Consider the following 16,804-nt stretch of genomic DNA (forward strand, 5'->3'; position numbering starts at 1 on the left):
CTTTTTTTTTTTTTTTTTTGGTTTTTCGAGACAGGGTTTCTCTGTGTAGCTTTGCGCCTTTCCTGGAACTCACTTGGTAGTCCAGGCTGGCCTCGAACTCACAGAGATCCGCCTGGCTCTGCCTCCCGAGTGCTGGGATTAAAGGCGTGCGCCACCACCGCCCGGCTTGAGCATGCTTTTAACAACACTCTTGGATGGGACATAAGCTCCCATCAACACTGGCCCCAGTGGGATGCTCTTGGCTGCTGGAGGGAAGGGACAAGAAGTCTTTGCATTTGTTGCAGTTTAAGATGGAAGCACTCGCCGGGCGGTGGTGGCACACACCTTTAATCCCAGCACTTGGGAGGCAGAGGCAGGCGGATCTCTGTGAGTTCGAGGCCAGCCTGGTCTACAGAGTGAGTTCCAGGAAAGGCGCAAAGCTACACAGAGAAAGCCTGTCTCGAAAAAAAAAAAAAAAAAACAAAAACAAAAAAAAGATGGAAGCACCCATCTCCTTGATGACCTATAGGCAGGACAGAGCTGGGATATTTATTCCGGCAGCTGGCTGATCCCAGAGGCCCCAGTACAGAGGGCGTGGAGTGGGGACACACGGGCAGAAGACAAACTTGGGACCCTGACTCCTGGCCTCAGACCTTAGCACATCAGAGCATTCTCTGAGCAGAGGTCTCATGCTGAAGCTGGGCTTGGTGGTGTCGTGCCCACTCTATAGCCAGACTATGTCTGCACCCAAAAATGGTGTCACAGAGCAGGGTGGCTCTGTGCCATGCTTTTCTACTGAATGTGGACAGCTTACAATTTTGTGTGCTTTTTATTTTTAAATTATTAATATTTCGTATTTTTAAATTAACTTAAGATTTTATTGTGTGCACGTGCACATATGCTTGTGGAGGCCAGAGGACAATGTACACGAGAGTATTTCTCTTGCAACTTCAACTTGGTTCCCAGGGGTGGAACTCAGGTTGTCAGGCTGACACCTTTACCCACTGGCTATCTTATCAACCCTTGAAAGTGGAGACCAGCTAACTTAGTGGCAGCATATCCCTGTAACATTGCTGAGACCCTAGGTTTGATCCTCAGTGCCTCCCAGTCCCAAAATACATGTTAGAAAAGCTTGTTTTTTAGCTGGGCAGTGGTGGCACACACCTTTAATCCTACACTCATGAGGTAGAAGCAGGTGGATCTCTGAATTCAAGGCCAGCCTGGTCTACAGAGCGAGTTCCAGGACAGCCAGGGCTATACAGGGAAACTCTGCCTTGAAAAACAAAACAAAAAAGGACAAGCTTGTCTTTGCAACTCACTTTTCCCTCACAGCCTCAAGTTTGAAGATGTGCACAGTTTCGGTGTTGCTGGATGCGGAGAGGAACATGCCGTCCATGCTGAAGGCCAGGGAGCAGATGCTCACACACCTGAGGAACAGGGGGTGTGAAAGAGGGCCCAGCTCTGCCACCATAGAACACACTAGCAACAGCTGGGGGTGGGGGCGCAGTAGTGCCTCCCAGGGACTTCTAACTGTGGCCACAGAGGAGACACACGTGGCCCTACAGAAGTCTTTTGTTCTTCTTGGCCACTTCCTCAGGACAGAGGAACCTGCTTGTGATAAAACCAGTATGAGTTCATTCATTCATTCTGTCTCGAGTGTTACTGTGTAACCCTGGCTGGCCTGGAACTTAGTACACAGACCAGCTTGGCTTTGAAACTGCAATCATTTGAGCTGGGCATGGTGGTGCATGCCTTTAATCCCAGCACTCAGGAGGCAGAGGCAGGTGGATCTCTGTGATTTCAAGGCCAGCCTGGTCTACAGAGTGATTTCCAGGATAGGCTCCAAAGCTACACAGAGAAACCCTGTCTAAAAAACAAAACAAAAAAAAAAGAGTAGAGTTACTGTGGTCACGGAGTCTCGTGACAGCAACAGAACACATACTAAGACAGTGGATTAAGACACAGCCGTAGCGACTGACCAGGCAGGTCAGTCAGCAGTGCTGATGTTGTTTTAGGGCATCCCCCAGCAAGTGCCTCCGAGGTCCCTCAACATTCCACAGCCTAAATACACACATTTCCCCTTAACCCTTCAAGGTAGGTTAGTACTTTCAGTGTGTTTCCAACATCCCCATATTGATGGAGTGTATGCACCAAGTGGCACACTCTGGGATGCTGCTGTCTGAGTGCCTGCCAACGGGCAGGGATGCCAGGTCTACCCCAGGAGGGCCAGGCCCCATGTCTAGAATCAGGCCCCACATCCAGGCTTGACTCAGCAGCACACACAGATGGCATGATTAGGAAGGATGTAGGGGTACAGAGAGGCTCCTGTAGACACTGGACACAGGACACTATGCAGGAGCACAGGAGCATCATCTAGGTGTGATATGAGGAAGACAAAGATGCAGTCCCTGAAGGAGTGCAGCATCTGGACTGTGGCTTTCCTCCTAAAGTGTTTGGGACAGAGCCTTACTACACAGCCCTCCTCAGTCTTCCTACTGCTAGATTACAGATATGGCTTTGGAAAGAGACACGCCTGTTCTACCTCTGGGGACAACAAAAGGAAGGTGACAACAGACAGTGGCAAGTCCTCTAAAGAGCACAGCCAAGCATTCCTAAACACTTCTCAGAATTCAAAATGCAGCCCTGGGGAGGCAGTTACCTTACTGTGTTCTCATTACAAGGGAGGGAGGTAAGATCCAGAGGCTAAGGGACACGCTGTTGCTTTGTCACAGTCAGAGTGATGGCTCAAAGGCCTGAACAGAGCCAGTAGACACCACAGCCCCGTCCTGTCCTGTGTTCCAGCACCTGCCTTACATAGCAGTAAGGGAGGGAGTGTTAAGCACAGATGCACGATGCTGTGGGCAGGCAGGCCACAGAGGGAACTCTCACCCCTAAGAATAGCCCAAGGTATCTGCCAGAGGAGGGGAGCTGGGCAGAACCTCAGGGCAGGAACAGAGGGAGGAGCCCAGCAGGTGAGGCTGCTGTCCTCACCCTGAATCTCCTGGTGCTAGGTTTTCCCAGCCTCTCTCTGCTTCAGGCAGGGTCACGGACATGAAGAGCCAAGCAGCTTTCACTGCGGTGCTCTGTCCTATCCTTCCGAGACCAGTTCAGGAGGTGTGCTGTGACTGAGCTACTGTCCTTCCCAGGTGTCCTCCAAGCCTCCCTCGCTTGACCACAGGCAACGGAACTGAAACCCACAGGGCACTTCTGTAACCAGCCTGGAAACCCGTGTACTCACCTCTTCACTCCTCTCCGGAACTCGAACAGCTTTTGTCCCTCTGGAATGGAAAATACACGGATCACAGTCCCCTGGGTCAATAGAGAGTAAAGAGGGGGAAGAAAACAGACTTTTAGCTGACCTTTCTACTTTTTCAAATCATTCTACGAGCCATGCCGTCTGTTCCTAGGGGCAACTTGGCTGAAGGGGAGCTCTGGCCTCCTCCAGCTCTAGGGTAGAACATACCGTGCTGCCACAGACCAGAACATCACATCCTATTCTTGCTCAGCACCACAGCACTGCTCGAAGTCAGCCTACTGATCTGGACACAAGTAGCCTTGAGCCGAACGTGGAGCATACTATAGCGCCACACCTCAACTCAGAGACCTTACTGGAATCACTTACATTAATAATTAGACACACATACTTGGGATTTAAACATGACTTAAACACACCATTACCTGCAATAACAATATGCAAGAGACACCACCAATGTTTCAAAATAGTGATGTTTTAAAATATTATAGCTATTGAAGTGGTTTTGTTGTTGCTGTTGTTCTGTGTGTGTGGTTTTTTGAGACGGGGTTTCTCTGTGTTAACAGCCTTGGCTGTCCTGGAACTCAATTTGCAGACTAGGTGGCCTCAGAGATCCGACTGCCTGTCTTGAGTGTTGGGTTAAAGATGTGTGCCACCATACCTGGCCATTGTTTTTGAGACAAGGTCCCACTATGTGCCTGGTTGGCCTGGGACTCACTCTGTAGACCAGACTGGCTCTGAATTCAGAGACCCATCTGCTTCTTAAGTCAGTACCAGGCCCAGTGTTTTCCTATTTTGTGCCACAAACATTTACTTTTTCTTGTTTTGTAATTAGGTTTTTTGGGTATATATGTATATGTTTGTGGGTGCATGCACCACAGTGCACATTAGCCAGACGACAGCCTGCAGGAGTCAGTTCTCCACTACCATGTTTCAGGGACTAAACTCAGGTCATATGTCAGCCTCTGGCCTTCTCCACGTGTGTACATGCACCTGTATGTATATGAACATGTACACTTGCTGAACCATCTCACTGGCCCCTGCAGTATGTCAAACAATGGCACACTGCTACAGATTCAAGGTCTCCAGTCTGTGGCACTAATGGAAGGTTGTGGAACCTTCAGGAGGTGAGGCCTAGAAGTTCCTCTAGTCTCTGGAGTCCCTCTCTTCTTCCTAGCTATCAATCACACGAGCAGCTTTGGCTGTGGGACAGGCTCGAAGTGACAGAGCTTGCTGGCCACTAACTCATTTGTCCTCCACACAGGCATGTTTTTGCAGGGGGGAAAGCTAACAGTGAGGACAACTTATACTGTGGTAGCTACTCACAGTAGGCTCGTTTTGCTTTTCTGCGCATTGGGGAATATAAAAACCTGCTTGGTGACTCGGATTGTGGAGGCCATTGGCCCAGGTTTGGCCCAGGTTTCCCCCAGCTACGGCAGACATACCTTCTCAGAAGCAGTGGCAAGCTTGGTCCCACTTGCATCAAAAGCCAGGGCTGCTAAGGGACTGTCATGAGCCGGGATCATGTTTGCAGCTCTCTAAAAAGGGGAAATCAAGAAAACATGATTGTTACACAACAAGAGCCTTGTCTCCATGCTAGCTGGGCCATCATGTAGAAGCTGCTGTGAGGACACCATTACTAAGGTCAACAGGAGTAGTGCAGCCACGTGTCGGGCAGGCCGTGGAAACACTACTCAGACTGCAACAAGCAGGGCAGTTAACCCATTTGCTGGGTTCTAATATCAAGCACACCCTGGAGCTCAGCTCTGTGTGAGAGCTGCTAAGACACAGGCAGCTTAGCCAGACCTGCTCTGCCACCCTAGGAGAGCACCAGGGAAAGCCATGCTGCTGGGTCAAGGATGCACTGCATGCCTTCCCAGCAAAACACATGTGACGGAGCCTCGCAAGGACCTCACCAAGTTAATGGTGTCGAAGACCTGCACCTCTCCAATGGTCGCACTCCCTGGATACGCCAAGTAGCAGTTGTCATTGTTTATTGACAGTGCACACAAGCCTGTGGAAACATAAGACAACTGAATGCATATTGAGTCTAGGATGCTTTCTAGTGTTAGAACGGAGTTAACATTTCTGGAACAAAACCAATACAAAGTAGTAGCTAAACCTTCTCTGCACTCTCTCTCAAGTTCTGCACCCCAGGCCGCCCTGTCTGCCAGGATCACTCAGAGATGAAAGGCCTTTGGTTTGGAATGACCAGTAAGCTGGGCTAAAGCTGATCCAACCTATGAGCTTACACGCTCACAAGACAGCCCTACTAGGAAGGTGGCTCGGTAGGACTGGACCAGGAGGGAAGGTTGTTCAGTTTACCCTACCACATTTTATACCTGCCTCATGTGTGTGGACCAGAGAGGAGACTCCCACCTACGGCTATCTTTATTACATCTGTTTATTAAGCATGTATGCAACATGTGCCAAGGCGCATGTTAGTCAAAGGACAACCTGAAGGAGTAGATCCTCTCCTTCCACCATATGTGTTCTAGGAGTGGCACTCGGGTCCTCAGGTTTGGCAGTAAGTGCCCATTTACTTGCTGAGCCATCTCACTGGCCCAGTTATCTTTAAAAGGCCCCCAAAGAAACCAGGATCTCCCTTTTTAAAAAAAAAATAAATTGTAGGAGACTGGAGAGATGGTTCAGCAGTTAAGAGCACTGACTGCTCTTCCAGAGAACCTGGGTTCAATGCCCAGAACCCACATAACAGCTCATAGCTATCTATGACTCCAGTTGCAGGGAACTCAACACCCTCACCCAGATATACATGCAGGCAAAACATCAGTGTATATAAAATAAATGTACTTATTTTTGGTTTGCTTGTGTGTATGTGGATCTATGTGGCTGGTCATGTGCATGCCACGGTGCAGATGGAAGGTCAGAGGACAAGCTGCAGGAGTTGGTTTTCTCCTACAATGTGGATTCCAGGAATCAAACTGAGGTAGTCAGTCCTGGCGACAAGTGCCTTTATCTGCCGAGCCATCTCACAAGCTCAGGATCTTCTCAGCAATGGCTTACCTGCAGGGTTTGGGGGTGTCTCTCGGATGGTATGAAGTACCTTCATGTCCCGGATGTTGTGTATATAGAGCGACTCTTCCAAACACACGATGAGTCTCTACAAAGAGTGAGAACAAAGACCACCAAGCATGAGGAAGCACTGGGGCAGCATGTGCTGTGTTCCAACTGAGCTGACTCCTGTATCAAGATGCTCTCCACTCCTAGGACACCACATAGGTAGGTGCACAGAGCTCAAGTGTGTGCAGGTGCCTTTCCACTGCCAATCAGGTGCTAGAGTCATTTCCATCAGTCCCATAACTACATACACCAAGTGTACTACGGATTCTAACAGGGTGACTTAATTCAGTACCACGTGCTTGGGTGATGGCGGCAAGACCTATAAAGGCAAACTGCTTAGAAAACTATGGTGAGGGCTGGGGAGCTGGCTCGGTGGATAATAGCACTTACTGTGTGAGTGTGAGGACAGGAGTTCAGACCCCCAGATGCGGCAGTGACATTACAGCAAGATGGAAGGTGGAGATGGGAATTTCCCAGAAGATCATTAGCAAGCTAGCCTGGTGTACATGGTAGCAAACACGACACCCTGAGTCCAATAAGGTAGAAAGCTTGTACTGACACCTGAGGCTAAGCTTTGACCTCTACACGTATTATGCTACATATGCACGCCTCCCCCCCCATCCCGCCCCCAAATCTAACAGCAACGTGGTAAGCCCAGCTAGGTACACCTCTGGGTGCAGCTACAAGGCCCATCTTCTCATCATCTACCTCATCTGCAGTAGCAAAGAATGAGGCAAGGGACTGAAGGCAAGTTTGAGGCCCCATCACAAAATAAGTAAAAATAGGCTGAAGATGTAGCTTAGTGGTAAAGGCACTTGCTTGAGGTCCACCCTGAGCACTACAAAAACCCCTACAAAGCCCCAAAACCTATGGTGAATGAGGCATGGCTAAAATACAACTAAAAGCACAGGGAGTTATGAGAAGTGTAAAACGTGACTGTGGGCACAGGTTATTCTGCTGTAGAGTCTTACTTTTTCTTTTATGTGTGTTTGCTTGCATGTACACATGTGTACTGTGTGCTAGTTCCTGGGGAGGTGGAAGAGGGCATGAGATATCCCTGGAACCAGAGTTACAGGTGGCTGTGAGCCACCTCATGTGGGTGCTGGAGCAACAAGAAAGAGTTCTTAATCTTGGAGCTGTCTTTCCAGGTCCTCCCACCCTGTTCTTATTCATTTTAAAGACAGGATACTGGGGTTCCTCAATGCTGCTGCTGGGGTTGATTTCTGTGAGGAGCTTGGCACACACACTCCGCATGTATAGGAACATGTATCTGTTATGTCTTAAAACTTGAAAAGTGTTCAAGCTATTACATCCCACAACTTCCCAGCTGAACGAGCTGATGGGGCCAATTCCCAGTTCAATCAGGAAACCAGGAGGCATGTGTCTGGTTAACTGCTTTAAAAATAAGCAGCCCCTTGGAATCTAGCTCTTACAGTAAGGGAGACTGCCTGCTGCTGAGGCACCTTTCCCTGCAGAATGTACATGCTGCAGTGGCTACCTGTGTGCAAACGGAGGCCAGGGCTCTCAGGAAGCACACTCAAAGGCCCCCACACTATTGTGCCCTGTGGGTCCTGTTGGTTTGGGGGAAAATATATGTCACACTAACTGTGGTGATACTTTATTTGTGTACCCCAATAAAGCTTATCTTAAGATTAGAGAAAAAAGCCAGCCACTATATTAAACATAGAGGTCAGGCAATGGTAGCACATGCTTTTAATACTAGCATTCGGGAGGCAGAGATCCACTGGATCTCTGTGAGTTCAAGGCCACACTGGGAACAGAGCCAGGCATGGTGGCACACACCTTTAATCCCAGAGCTAACCATGGAAGTCTGGAGGTCTGTACAGACAGGAATGTAGCTGGGCAGAGAGAGGAAGTAAGAGGGCAGGGACAGAAAGGTATATAGGCGTGGGTATACAGGAAGTAGGTCTCTCCTTGGCTGAGGATTTCTAGTGGTAAGAATGTGACTGACTTCTTTCTGCTTCCCTGATCTCTCAGTTTTTATCCCAATATCTGACTCGGGTTTTTTTATTAATAAGACCGATTAGCAACTGTCTTACAAGTAAGACTGAAAGAAGGAAAAGAGGAAAGAGATTTATTAAAAGTATCATTTAGCAAGGCAGTGGTGACGCATTCCTTTAATCCCAGTGCTCTGGAGGCAGAGCCAGGCGGGTCTACAGAGTGAGATCCAGGACAGGCACCAAAACTATACAGAGACACCCTGTCTCAAACACACACACATAAAAAGCCGGGTGCACGCCTTTAATCCCAGCACTCGGGAGGCAGAGTCAGACGGATCTCTGTGTGTTCGAGGCCAGCCTGGGCTACAGAGTGAGTTCCAGGAAGGGCGCAAAGCTACACAAAGAAACCCTATCTTGAAAAACTAAATAAAAAAAAAATATCGTTTATAAAAGCAAAAGAAGGCACTGCATAAAAAGCCTATGCTATCCCTGCACCTGCATCTGGGCAGACAGTAAGACAGTGTCCCGAGGACCAACAGAGCGGGTGGGACAAAGCCAGTGTCATGCATCAAAGCTGCTGAGAATGGGGCTGCTGGTCTGGCTGAGCAAATGTGTTCAAGAGCCACGTAGGGTGGTGCACACCATTAACTCTAACACTATGGAGGCAGAGGCAGATGGATCGCTGTGAATTGGAGGCCAGTCTGGTCTACATAGCAAGCTCTAAGATAGCCAGGACTACAGAGACCCTGTCTCAAAAACCCAAAGGAAAGACATATGCAGGGATCTGGAGATGATGTGCAGGGCTGGGGAGGTAGTAGTCCAGGGTCAAAAGTCCAACAGTGTGAGACATGGGAGGAACACTGAATGACGGGCAGTACACACTTGGTTTCTTTCTTTGGTGTTATTTATGTGTGTGCATCTATATATCTGTGAGAAATGGTGGCTAGAAGCTCTATTATCCTCTGCCTTATTCCCTTGAGACAGGATCTCTCACTGAACCTAGAGCTAAGGCAGGTGGCAAGTAAGCTACAACAATCCTCCTGCCTCTGCCCCCCATAATGCTAGGGTTAGAGGTACATATGGCCAGCCTGGCTTTTTATGCAGCTGCTGGGGATTCAGACTCAGGTCCTCAAGACTTCTTACCATCAACATCTTCCCAACCCCTCCTCTTATTTTGAGACAGGCTCTCATACTTCTGATCCTCCTGCCTCTACTTCTCAGAGTGCTCAGATTACAGGTGTGCATCACTAGAACTGGTTTTACGCTGTGCTTGGGATGGTACCCAGGACTTGGGATATGGTGGGTACTCTACCAACTGAGCTGCCTACAGCACGAGGTGCCACTCACCTGCCTGTTCAGCTTCACAGCCAGTATCGTGTTGGAGTAGCTGTAGTTGCATATCTCGGTTCCCTTCTTAAAGTGGCAAACTTTCAGCTTCCTGGGAGCTTTGAGGCTGACGATGGCCACCAAGCTGCTTGAGAACAACCTCTCTACGATGCACACATCTTCAGTGTCAGCTGGAACCAGAGAAGAAAAACACATGCATGGATACATACATCTCCCAGTCAACACACCCAATCTGCCCATAGACACAAGTGCATGCACTTCTAACAGGCACATGCCACAGAACACTGTAAAGGACACATGGGCTGACATGTCCCCAAGAATCATAGTTCAGCAGGGGGATGGAAAGTCTCATCATCTGTAGCTATGGCTGCTGTCACTATAAATACAGATCACACCCTATGTGCAAACTCAGATGCCAAAGCAGAATCATGAAAGCGTGTCTTTAAATACGCTCTGCTGCTGGCAGGACTTCAAAACACACTCACTACATTTATTTGTTGGCTTATTTATATATTATGGGTGTGCGTGTGTGCCATGGAAAATGTGGAGGTCAAGGAAAATTTGTAGAAGGCTGTTCTTTCTTCCTACCATGTGCACTCTGGGGTTCCAACTCAGATTGTCAAGCTTGGCAGCAAATGCCTTTAGCATTGAGCCATCTCACTGGCCCACACTTATTCAAATAGGGTCAAGGAACATGATTCTGCAAGGGGGCGCAGGCTAAGCCCCAAACCACAGCTGCCGTGGCACTAGGTAGTGAACCACAGCTTGGTCAGCCCTGTGATCACAAGGGGAAGGAACTGTGCTATTGCTACATTAAGTGAGGTGGACTGATAAATGCAGCTCTATTTGCAACCGTGTAAGTCAAGAAGCATTTGTGTTTCTAGGTAAGTACATGGTTTCATCCTGTCTGCCTGACTCGACATTTGTGCATTAACACACTAAAAGGAAGCTAGAACTGGACACACCCATTTTTGTTAAAAGTGTGAGAATGTGCTCTTCCCCACAATGGAACAGGCAGTAAAATTAAGGCAGGATCCTAAGTTCTTTACAGTTTATTCACGGGCACTTTTAGCCAGATGACATAAATCACATTTGCTTCTTTTCCAGAGCAGCAAGGATGCTTTCACTTCAAGGATCAAAACACAAGTGGCTGCCACCTCAGGGAACAGGCCAGGGGGTGGGAGCCAGAAGGTGGCTCCTATGCTGCAGAAGCTTTGTCCAGCTGCCCAGATGTGCCTGGCAACAAAGGGCACAGGTAACACTGCTGGCTCTTGGAGGAGGCAGAGAATTTATATATGACAAGCACTCAAGTCACAGCCAACCAAGCTGGGCAGACAGACCTGAAATCCAGAATGTCAACTATCTGTAACACAAAGAACCTCCCTCAAGAAATCCCAAGGACTGCCGGGCAGTGGTGGTGCATGCCTTTAATCCCAGGCGGATCTCTGTGAATTCAAGGCCAGTCTGGCCTACAGAGCGAGATCCAGGACAGGCACTAAAACTACACAGAGAAAGCCTGTCTCGAAAAAACAAAAACAAAAATCCCAAGAACATCATCATGATAAACTTGCTAGGTAGGAAGAGCACCACAGTGTGGTGCTTAGATGGTACCTAGCATGCACAAAACCCTGGGATGATTTCCAGCAACACAAACTGGGCAAGGTGTATATACCTGTAATCACACCACTCAGAATGTGGAAAAGTGTATCAGTTCACAGGAGGCAGAGGCGGGTGGATCTCTTGTGACTTTGAGACTGCCTGGTTTACACAGAATTCTAGGCTAGCCAGTCACATAGTGAGACCCTCTTTTTTTTGTTTTGTTTTTGTTTTTGTTTTTTTGAGACAGGGTTTCTCTGTGTAACTTTGCGCCTTTCCTGGATCTCGCTCTGTAGCCCAGGCTGGCCTCGAACTCACAAAGATCCACCTGGCTCTGCCTCCCGAGTGCTGGGATTAAAGGCGTGCGCCACCACCGCCCGGCGACCCTCTTTTTTAAAAAAGGCTGGGGCTGGAGAGATGGCTCATCAGTGAAGATCTTTTATGGAAAACCTGAGTTCAGTTCCCAGCACCCACATCGGGTGGCTCACAACTGCCTGTAACTCCATCTCCAGGGGATATGATGCCCTCCTCTGACCTGAGGGCATCTACATTCCTGTACACAAAACACATCCATAATTTAGTAAAATTAATAATAGTAAATTTAGTAAAATTAAATAGTAAATTTAATAATAGTAAAAATAAATCTTAAAAAAAAGAGAAACACTTGTTGCAAAAGCATGAAAACCTGATCCCCAGCACCCATGTACAAAGCAAGCGTATGTGGTGCAGCACTGGGAAGGCAGAGACATGAGGGCCCATGCAGCTCAATGGCTAGTTAGTCCAGAGGAGTGTTAAATTGTCAAGCTGGTCTGCACATGACTTACCTCCCCCCCCCCACCCCCCATCCCCACCTCTAACACACACCAATTTTAAAAGAAAAGCCAGCTGTAGTGTGGTACTAGAAGCAAGAGGATCTCTGTCAATTTGAGGGCATACTGGTTCAAGCCAGCTAGGACTAGCTGCCCATACAGAATTTGTCTCCTCTTGGCTCTTGCTGTTAGTGATGAGGACTGGCTTCAAAAGCCCAAAGATGTAGGAAGAACTAGTTTATAGGGTTGGTAACTGTTGTGGAGTACTTGTTTAACTATGTAAAGATATGCTGCGTTTGTTTATGTTTCGGAATATTTGTTTAGCTATGTAAAGATGTGTTGCTGTTTTACCTTGCCTGTCTAAGGCGCCTGATTAGTCTAATAAAAAGCTGAACAGTAAATAGCGAGGGAGGAGGTATAGGCAAAACTTCCAGGCAGGGAGAGTAAAGGAGGAAAAGGAATTTAGGCTGGGGGGAGAGGGGAAAAAGAAGAAGAGATGCCAGGGGCCAGCCAGATACAAAGGAAGCAGGAAAGTAGGACAGACATATAGAATGAAAGAAAGGTAAAAAGCCCCAAGGAAAAATGTAGATGAATAAAACAGGTTAAATTAAGTTAAAAGAGCTAGTGGGACAAGCCTAAGCTAAGGCTGAGCATTCATGATTAATAATAAGTCTCTGTATCTTTATTTGGGAGCTGGTTGGTGGACCAAAGAAAATTCCAGCTACAGGTAACTCTAAAGATGGAGCACTAAAACTGACTGTGTATGTATATATGTATGTATGTGTGCATTCACGTGGGTGCAGGGACTGGTCAGAGGACAACTTCAAGCTCTGGTCATCCCAAATCTTTTTTGAGTTCCCATCTCCCCAGCTTGGGGATTACAGGTCCTTTTTACCTGTGTCTTCAGGATCAGAACTCATATCCTCAGGCTTGGAAGGCAATTACTTTACCAGTGACTTAGTCATTTCCATTGTGCAAAACTGAATTTTATGTAAATCCACTGGCCCTTTAAATGAAACCATGGGTGAGATAACCTAACACCTTTCTACATGCAGCTGTGTGTCAGCCATCACAGATTCTGAATTTGAGAAGCTGCCCTCAAGCCCTTGGGGATTTTACAGCCATTGCTTGACAGGTAGAAAGGTGGGGGGGTGGGGTGGGGAGAATAATCCTTGTCTTCTGCACACATTCCTAGTGAGGGATAGAGTGTGAAAGGGAGGTGAGGGAATGAGAAAGGACCTGCAGGATGCTCCTGTGGTGAAGTAGAGATTGTAGGAGCTGCTGGAGAGCAATGTTTCCAAGAGCAGACCTGTTTCAGTCACAGGAGCCCTTATGTGCTAACCCAACCTGGCACTTCAGCAGATACAAGGTCACCAAAGTATCAGGACTGTAACACTTAATAATGTCAGGAGCAATAAAATCCAGCAAGACTAAGTTTAAACTGTGGGAAACTCCACCCACTTCTTACTGAGCAGGAGGGAGGATCCCAGCCAGGTCCAGAGGCCATTAGGCGGTCAGGTCATCTGGGGGAGGGGCTGGGAGCTCCCTGTTGTGAGCACCAAACCCAGACTCCTCTGGAGCAAGGGTCACTACTGGCTTTGGGAAGGTTTCCTAAGTGCAAATGCAGCATGTTAAAACAGAGCCAGCGCAGGCACAAGACAGACCCAGGACACTACGGCCAGGAGCTCAAACTCCGTCAACTGGAGAAAATTACACCAGGGCTACAGAGGCAAACAACACAAAACGGCCAGTGTTTAGGCTAGGTGTGATAGTTCACAACTACAGGTGGCACTTTGGAGGCTGAGGCAGGAGGACTGCCACAAGTTTGAAGCCATTCATAACTACACAGTAAAATTGTGTTTAACAACTCACTGTTAGGATAAGAATTTGTACCGTATCAAGCTGATGAAAGAAAATGCTGGCTGTACTTTCAGGAGGGGAGGTTAAAATCTTTTTAGATTATGGATTAGCCTATAGAAAAATGTCTGCCGTAAATCAAACAGTGAAGGGGAAGATGAATAGGAATCTCACTTACACAACTTAAGTAAAACATAGCTCTCTGAACAAAACAAAAAACAAACCAACAAAAAAATTGTGTTTAAAAAAATAAAAGTCGCCAGGCGTAGTGGTGCATGCCTTTAATCTCAGTACTCGGGAGGCAGAAGCAGGCGGATCTCTGTGAATTCGAAGCCAGCCTGGTCTACAGAGTTCCAGGACAGGGAACCCTGTCTTGAATCCCCCCCACGCACCCCCCCAAAAAAAGGTAGCTAGGCAGGGCGGTGTATGCCTTTAATTCCAGCATTCAGGAGGCAGAGGAAGGTATGAGTTTGAGGACAGCCTGGTCTACAGAGTTCCAAGACAGCCGAGGCTACAGGCACCTGAACAACAAAACAAAGCAGCCAAACTCGTCCTTCCCCAAAACCAGGATTAGAAACCTAGGGACAGGCAGCAGGGGGTTGGGTAATGCACACTCTTATCCTAGCACAGGCAGAGGCGGGCGGATCTCTAAATTACAGGCCAGCCAAAGTGGGGAAAAACGGATATCTAGGGATAGGAAGAAAAACCTCTCGGCCAGGCATGGTGGCACACATCTTTAATCCCAGCATTTGGGAGACAGAGACTGGTCCAGGACAGCCAAGGCTACATAGAGACCATCTCCAAAACAAAACAAAACAAACAAACAAACAACAACAACAAAAAAACAAAACCCCAAAAGAAAAACCTCTAACACTATCTTCAACAATGGAAATCACTGCACATCCCTGAGACAGATCTCACTTGGATCCAAGTCTATTAGATTGTGGATGCTTTCCCTGCATAGGGATTAGCCATACCTTATTCAGTCCAATACCTTCCCTAAAATGCCAAACTAGTGTTTAGTCCCCCTACAATGGGGTGGGACATAGGATCAACTTCCCAAATTACTGCTTATATCCTACTTAGTTCATTAATCTGCTAAACAAACCAAACCAGAAACGCTGGACCTGAGCCCAGTATGGGGTGAGGATGCTCCCCCTCACCCCATGTGTGGTGCTACCTTGGCTAAGGGCAGACTGGCTAGTGTTTATCTGTTGACCCCACCTTTCCAAGGTCAGGAAGTTACCTAACAGCTTTATTCACCAGTGGCCAAGGCCACGTTCCTCAGTCAGTCATTTGACTCCTGTGTCTATTCTGTGAATGGGAACAGGCATCCACACTGCTGCTTGCACACCAATGTGTAGAACAGAGCTATTCACAACAGCCAAGAAATGCAAACAGCTCACGTGTGCACGAATGAGCGGATGACCCCAACAGGACAGCTGGAGAGTGTAACAGTACTCAGCAGTAACACAGAGGAAGGCCTGATACATGGGAGGGCAGGGAAGAGCTGTAAAAACATTCCACATGAACAGAGCCAGCCACACTCAGTTGCATTTATCTGCAAAGCCCAGACAGCAAATCTATAGATGCAGAAAGGAGATGAGTGGCTGAGCTGAGCTGGTGAGCTGGTGAGAGGGAGTGGGAGCGACTGCTAATGGACTTAGGCTTTAAGAGACGATAAAAACATTTGAAAATTCCACGGTAGTAGGCTGCTCAACTTAGCCAATGCACTGTAAGTCACTCAATTGGATACTTTAAACAGATTTATAGGCCATAAAGGTACAGAAACTATATCCCAAAGAGGCTGTTCTTGTAGTTGTTTTAAATCACACTAAAACCTGTCTCAGGTAGCTGAGTGCGGCCTCAGGCAGCCCATGAACTTTGGCTGATATAGTAAGACCTGACTGAAGCAAGAGGCTACCGACACAAGTGGCAGGGGACATCTCAGTACAAGTCAATGTCACCTGGGGAAATGGGCCATGGGGACAGGACAGAAGCTAAGTATAGGCAGACTCTTCAGGGAGTCTAGTCCAATGGGCGTCAGTGTGGATGTGAGATGTCTCTTAAAACACTGAAAACATCTGAAAGCTACTGGGTTTTCTGGGGGCAATTTTCTATCTGTATCTTTTATCTGACTTCCACAGGGGCCAGTAACCAGGAAAAGGGTTAGGCCTTCTGCAAATGGCAGGGGAACCTCCTTCTCCCCAGTCTCTGACTGACCAAGAAGAGCTGACTTCTGCATACGAGTGCATGTGTGTGAGTATGAGCAGGCCAAATAAAAGGTTGTCGATAGATGTGTGTTGGTCTCCCACTGAACCTGGTGCTTAGAGTGGCAAGACTGGCTGGCCAGCTAGCTCCCAGGATTCACCTGCCTGTGCCCCACCTTCCAGCTTAGGGTTATAGACACTGCCACACCTGCCTTTACATGGGTGCTGGGGGTCTGAACATGCTGAGCCCTCTCCCAACCCACTGAAGTTTACTAAGCTCGGTACTGACAGAACCAGCATACGGCATCCATGAGCCTCACACACTTGGTATGGCCCCTTTCCACTCAATCAAGGACAGCGCAGCTATCCTGAGAAGCAGTGGTAAACAGGCTGGTGAAGGAGACCCAAGGTGGCACACCAATGCCAGAGTGCACCCAAGTGGATACAGAGAAAACTCTGAACACAAACTTCAGTGAGCTCAAGTGGCAATGCCCAGTTTCCAGGTGGCCTCAGGCACAAAACTGTCGTTCTTCCTTGAGGTTGACTGTCTAGAAGTCTACCTTAGGAAAGGAGTTACTTGGGCTGTTTGCTTCCGTGGCATAGTGGATAGCTGGCAACAATGATGCTCCTCAAATGGGAAGAACAAAGACAAATTAATAATTGGTGAAACACATTTCCACACAGGCCTGTTTGTGCATGGGGCTCTCCCAG

At 48.0% G+C, this 16,804-nt stretch overlaps 1 protein-coding gene across 2 annotated transcripts in view; it reads right to left on the reverse strand.

Moving 5' to 3' along the window:
• Wipi2 (WD repeat domain, phosphoinositide interacting 2) overlaps positions 1-16,804 on the reverse strand; it is a 38,509-nt gene that overhangs the window by 5,896 nt on the left and 15,809 nt on the right. For both annotated transcript variants that reach the window (XM_052754178.1, XM_052754179.1), the window contains 6 exons: positions 9,622-9,791; positions 6,257-6,353; positions 5,149-5,246; positions 4,678-4,770; positions 3,218-3,288; positions 1,299-1,406 (listed from right to left, as the gene is read on the reverse strand). In XM_052754178.1, the coding sequence (XP_052610138.1) occupies positions 1,299-1,406; positions 3,218-3,288; positions 4,678-4,770; positions 5,149-5,246; positions 6,257-6,353; positions 9,622-9,791 (637 nt within the window). The remainder of the gene's footprint in view (positions 1-1,298; positions 1,407-3,217; positions 3,289-4,677; positions 4,771-5,148; positions 5,247-6,256; positions 6,354-9,621; positions 9,792-16,804) is intronic.

Source organism: Peromyscus californicus, unplaced genomic scaffold (genome assembly GCF_007827085.1).
Source record: "Peromyscus californicus insignis strain IS unplaced genomic scaffold, ASM782708v3 Scaffold_2__1_contigs__length_46816999, whole genome shotgun sequence".
Classification (NCBI taxonomy): Eukaryota; Metazoa; Chordata; class Mammalia; order Rodentia; family Cricetidae; genus Peromyscus; species Peromyscus californicus.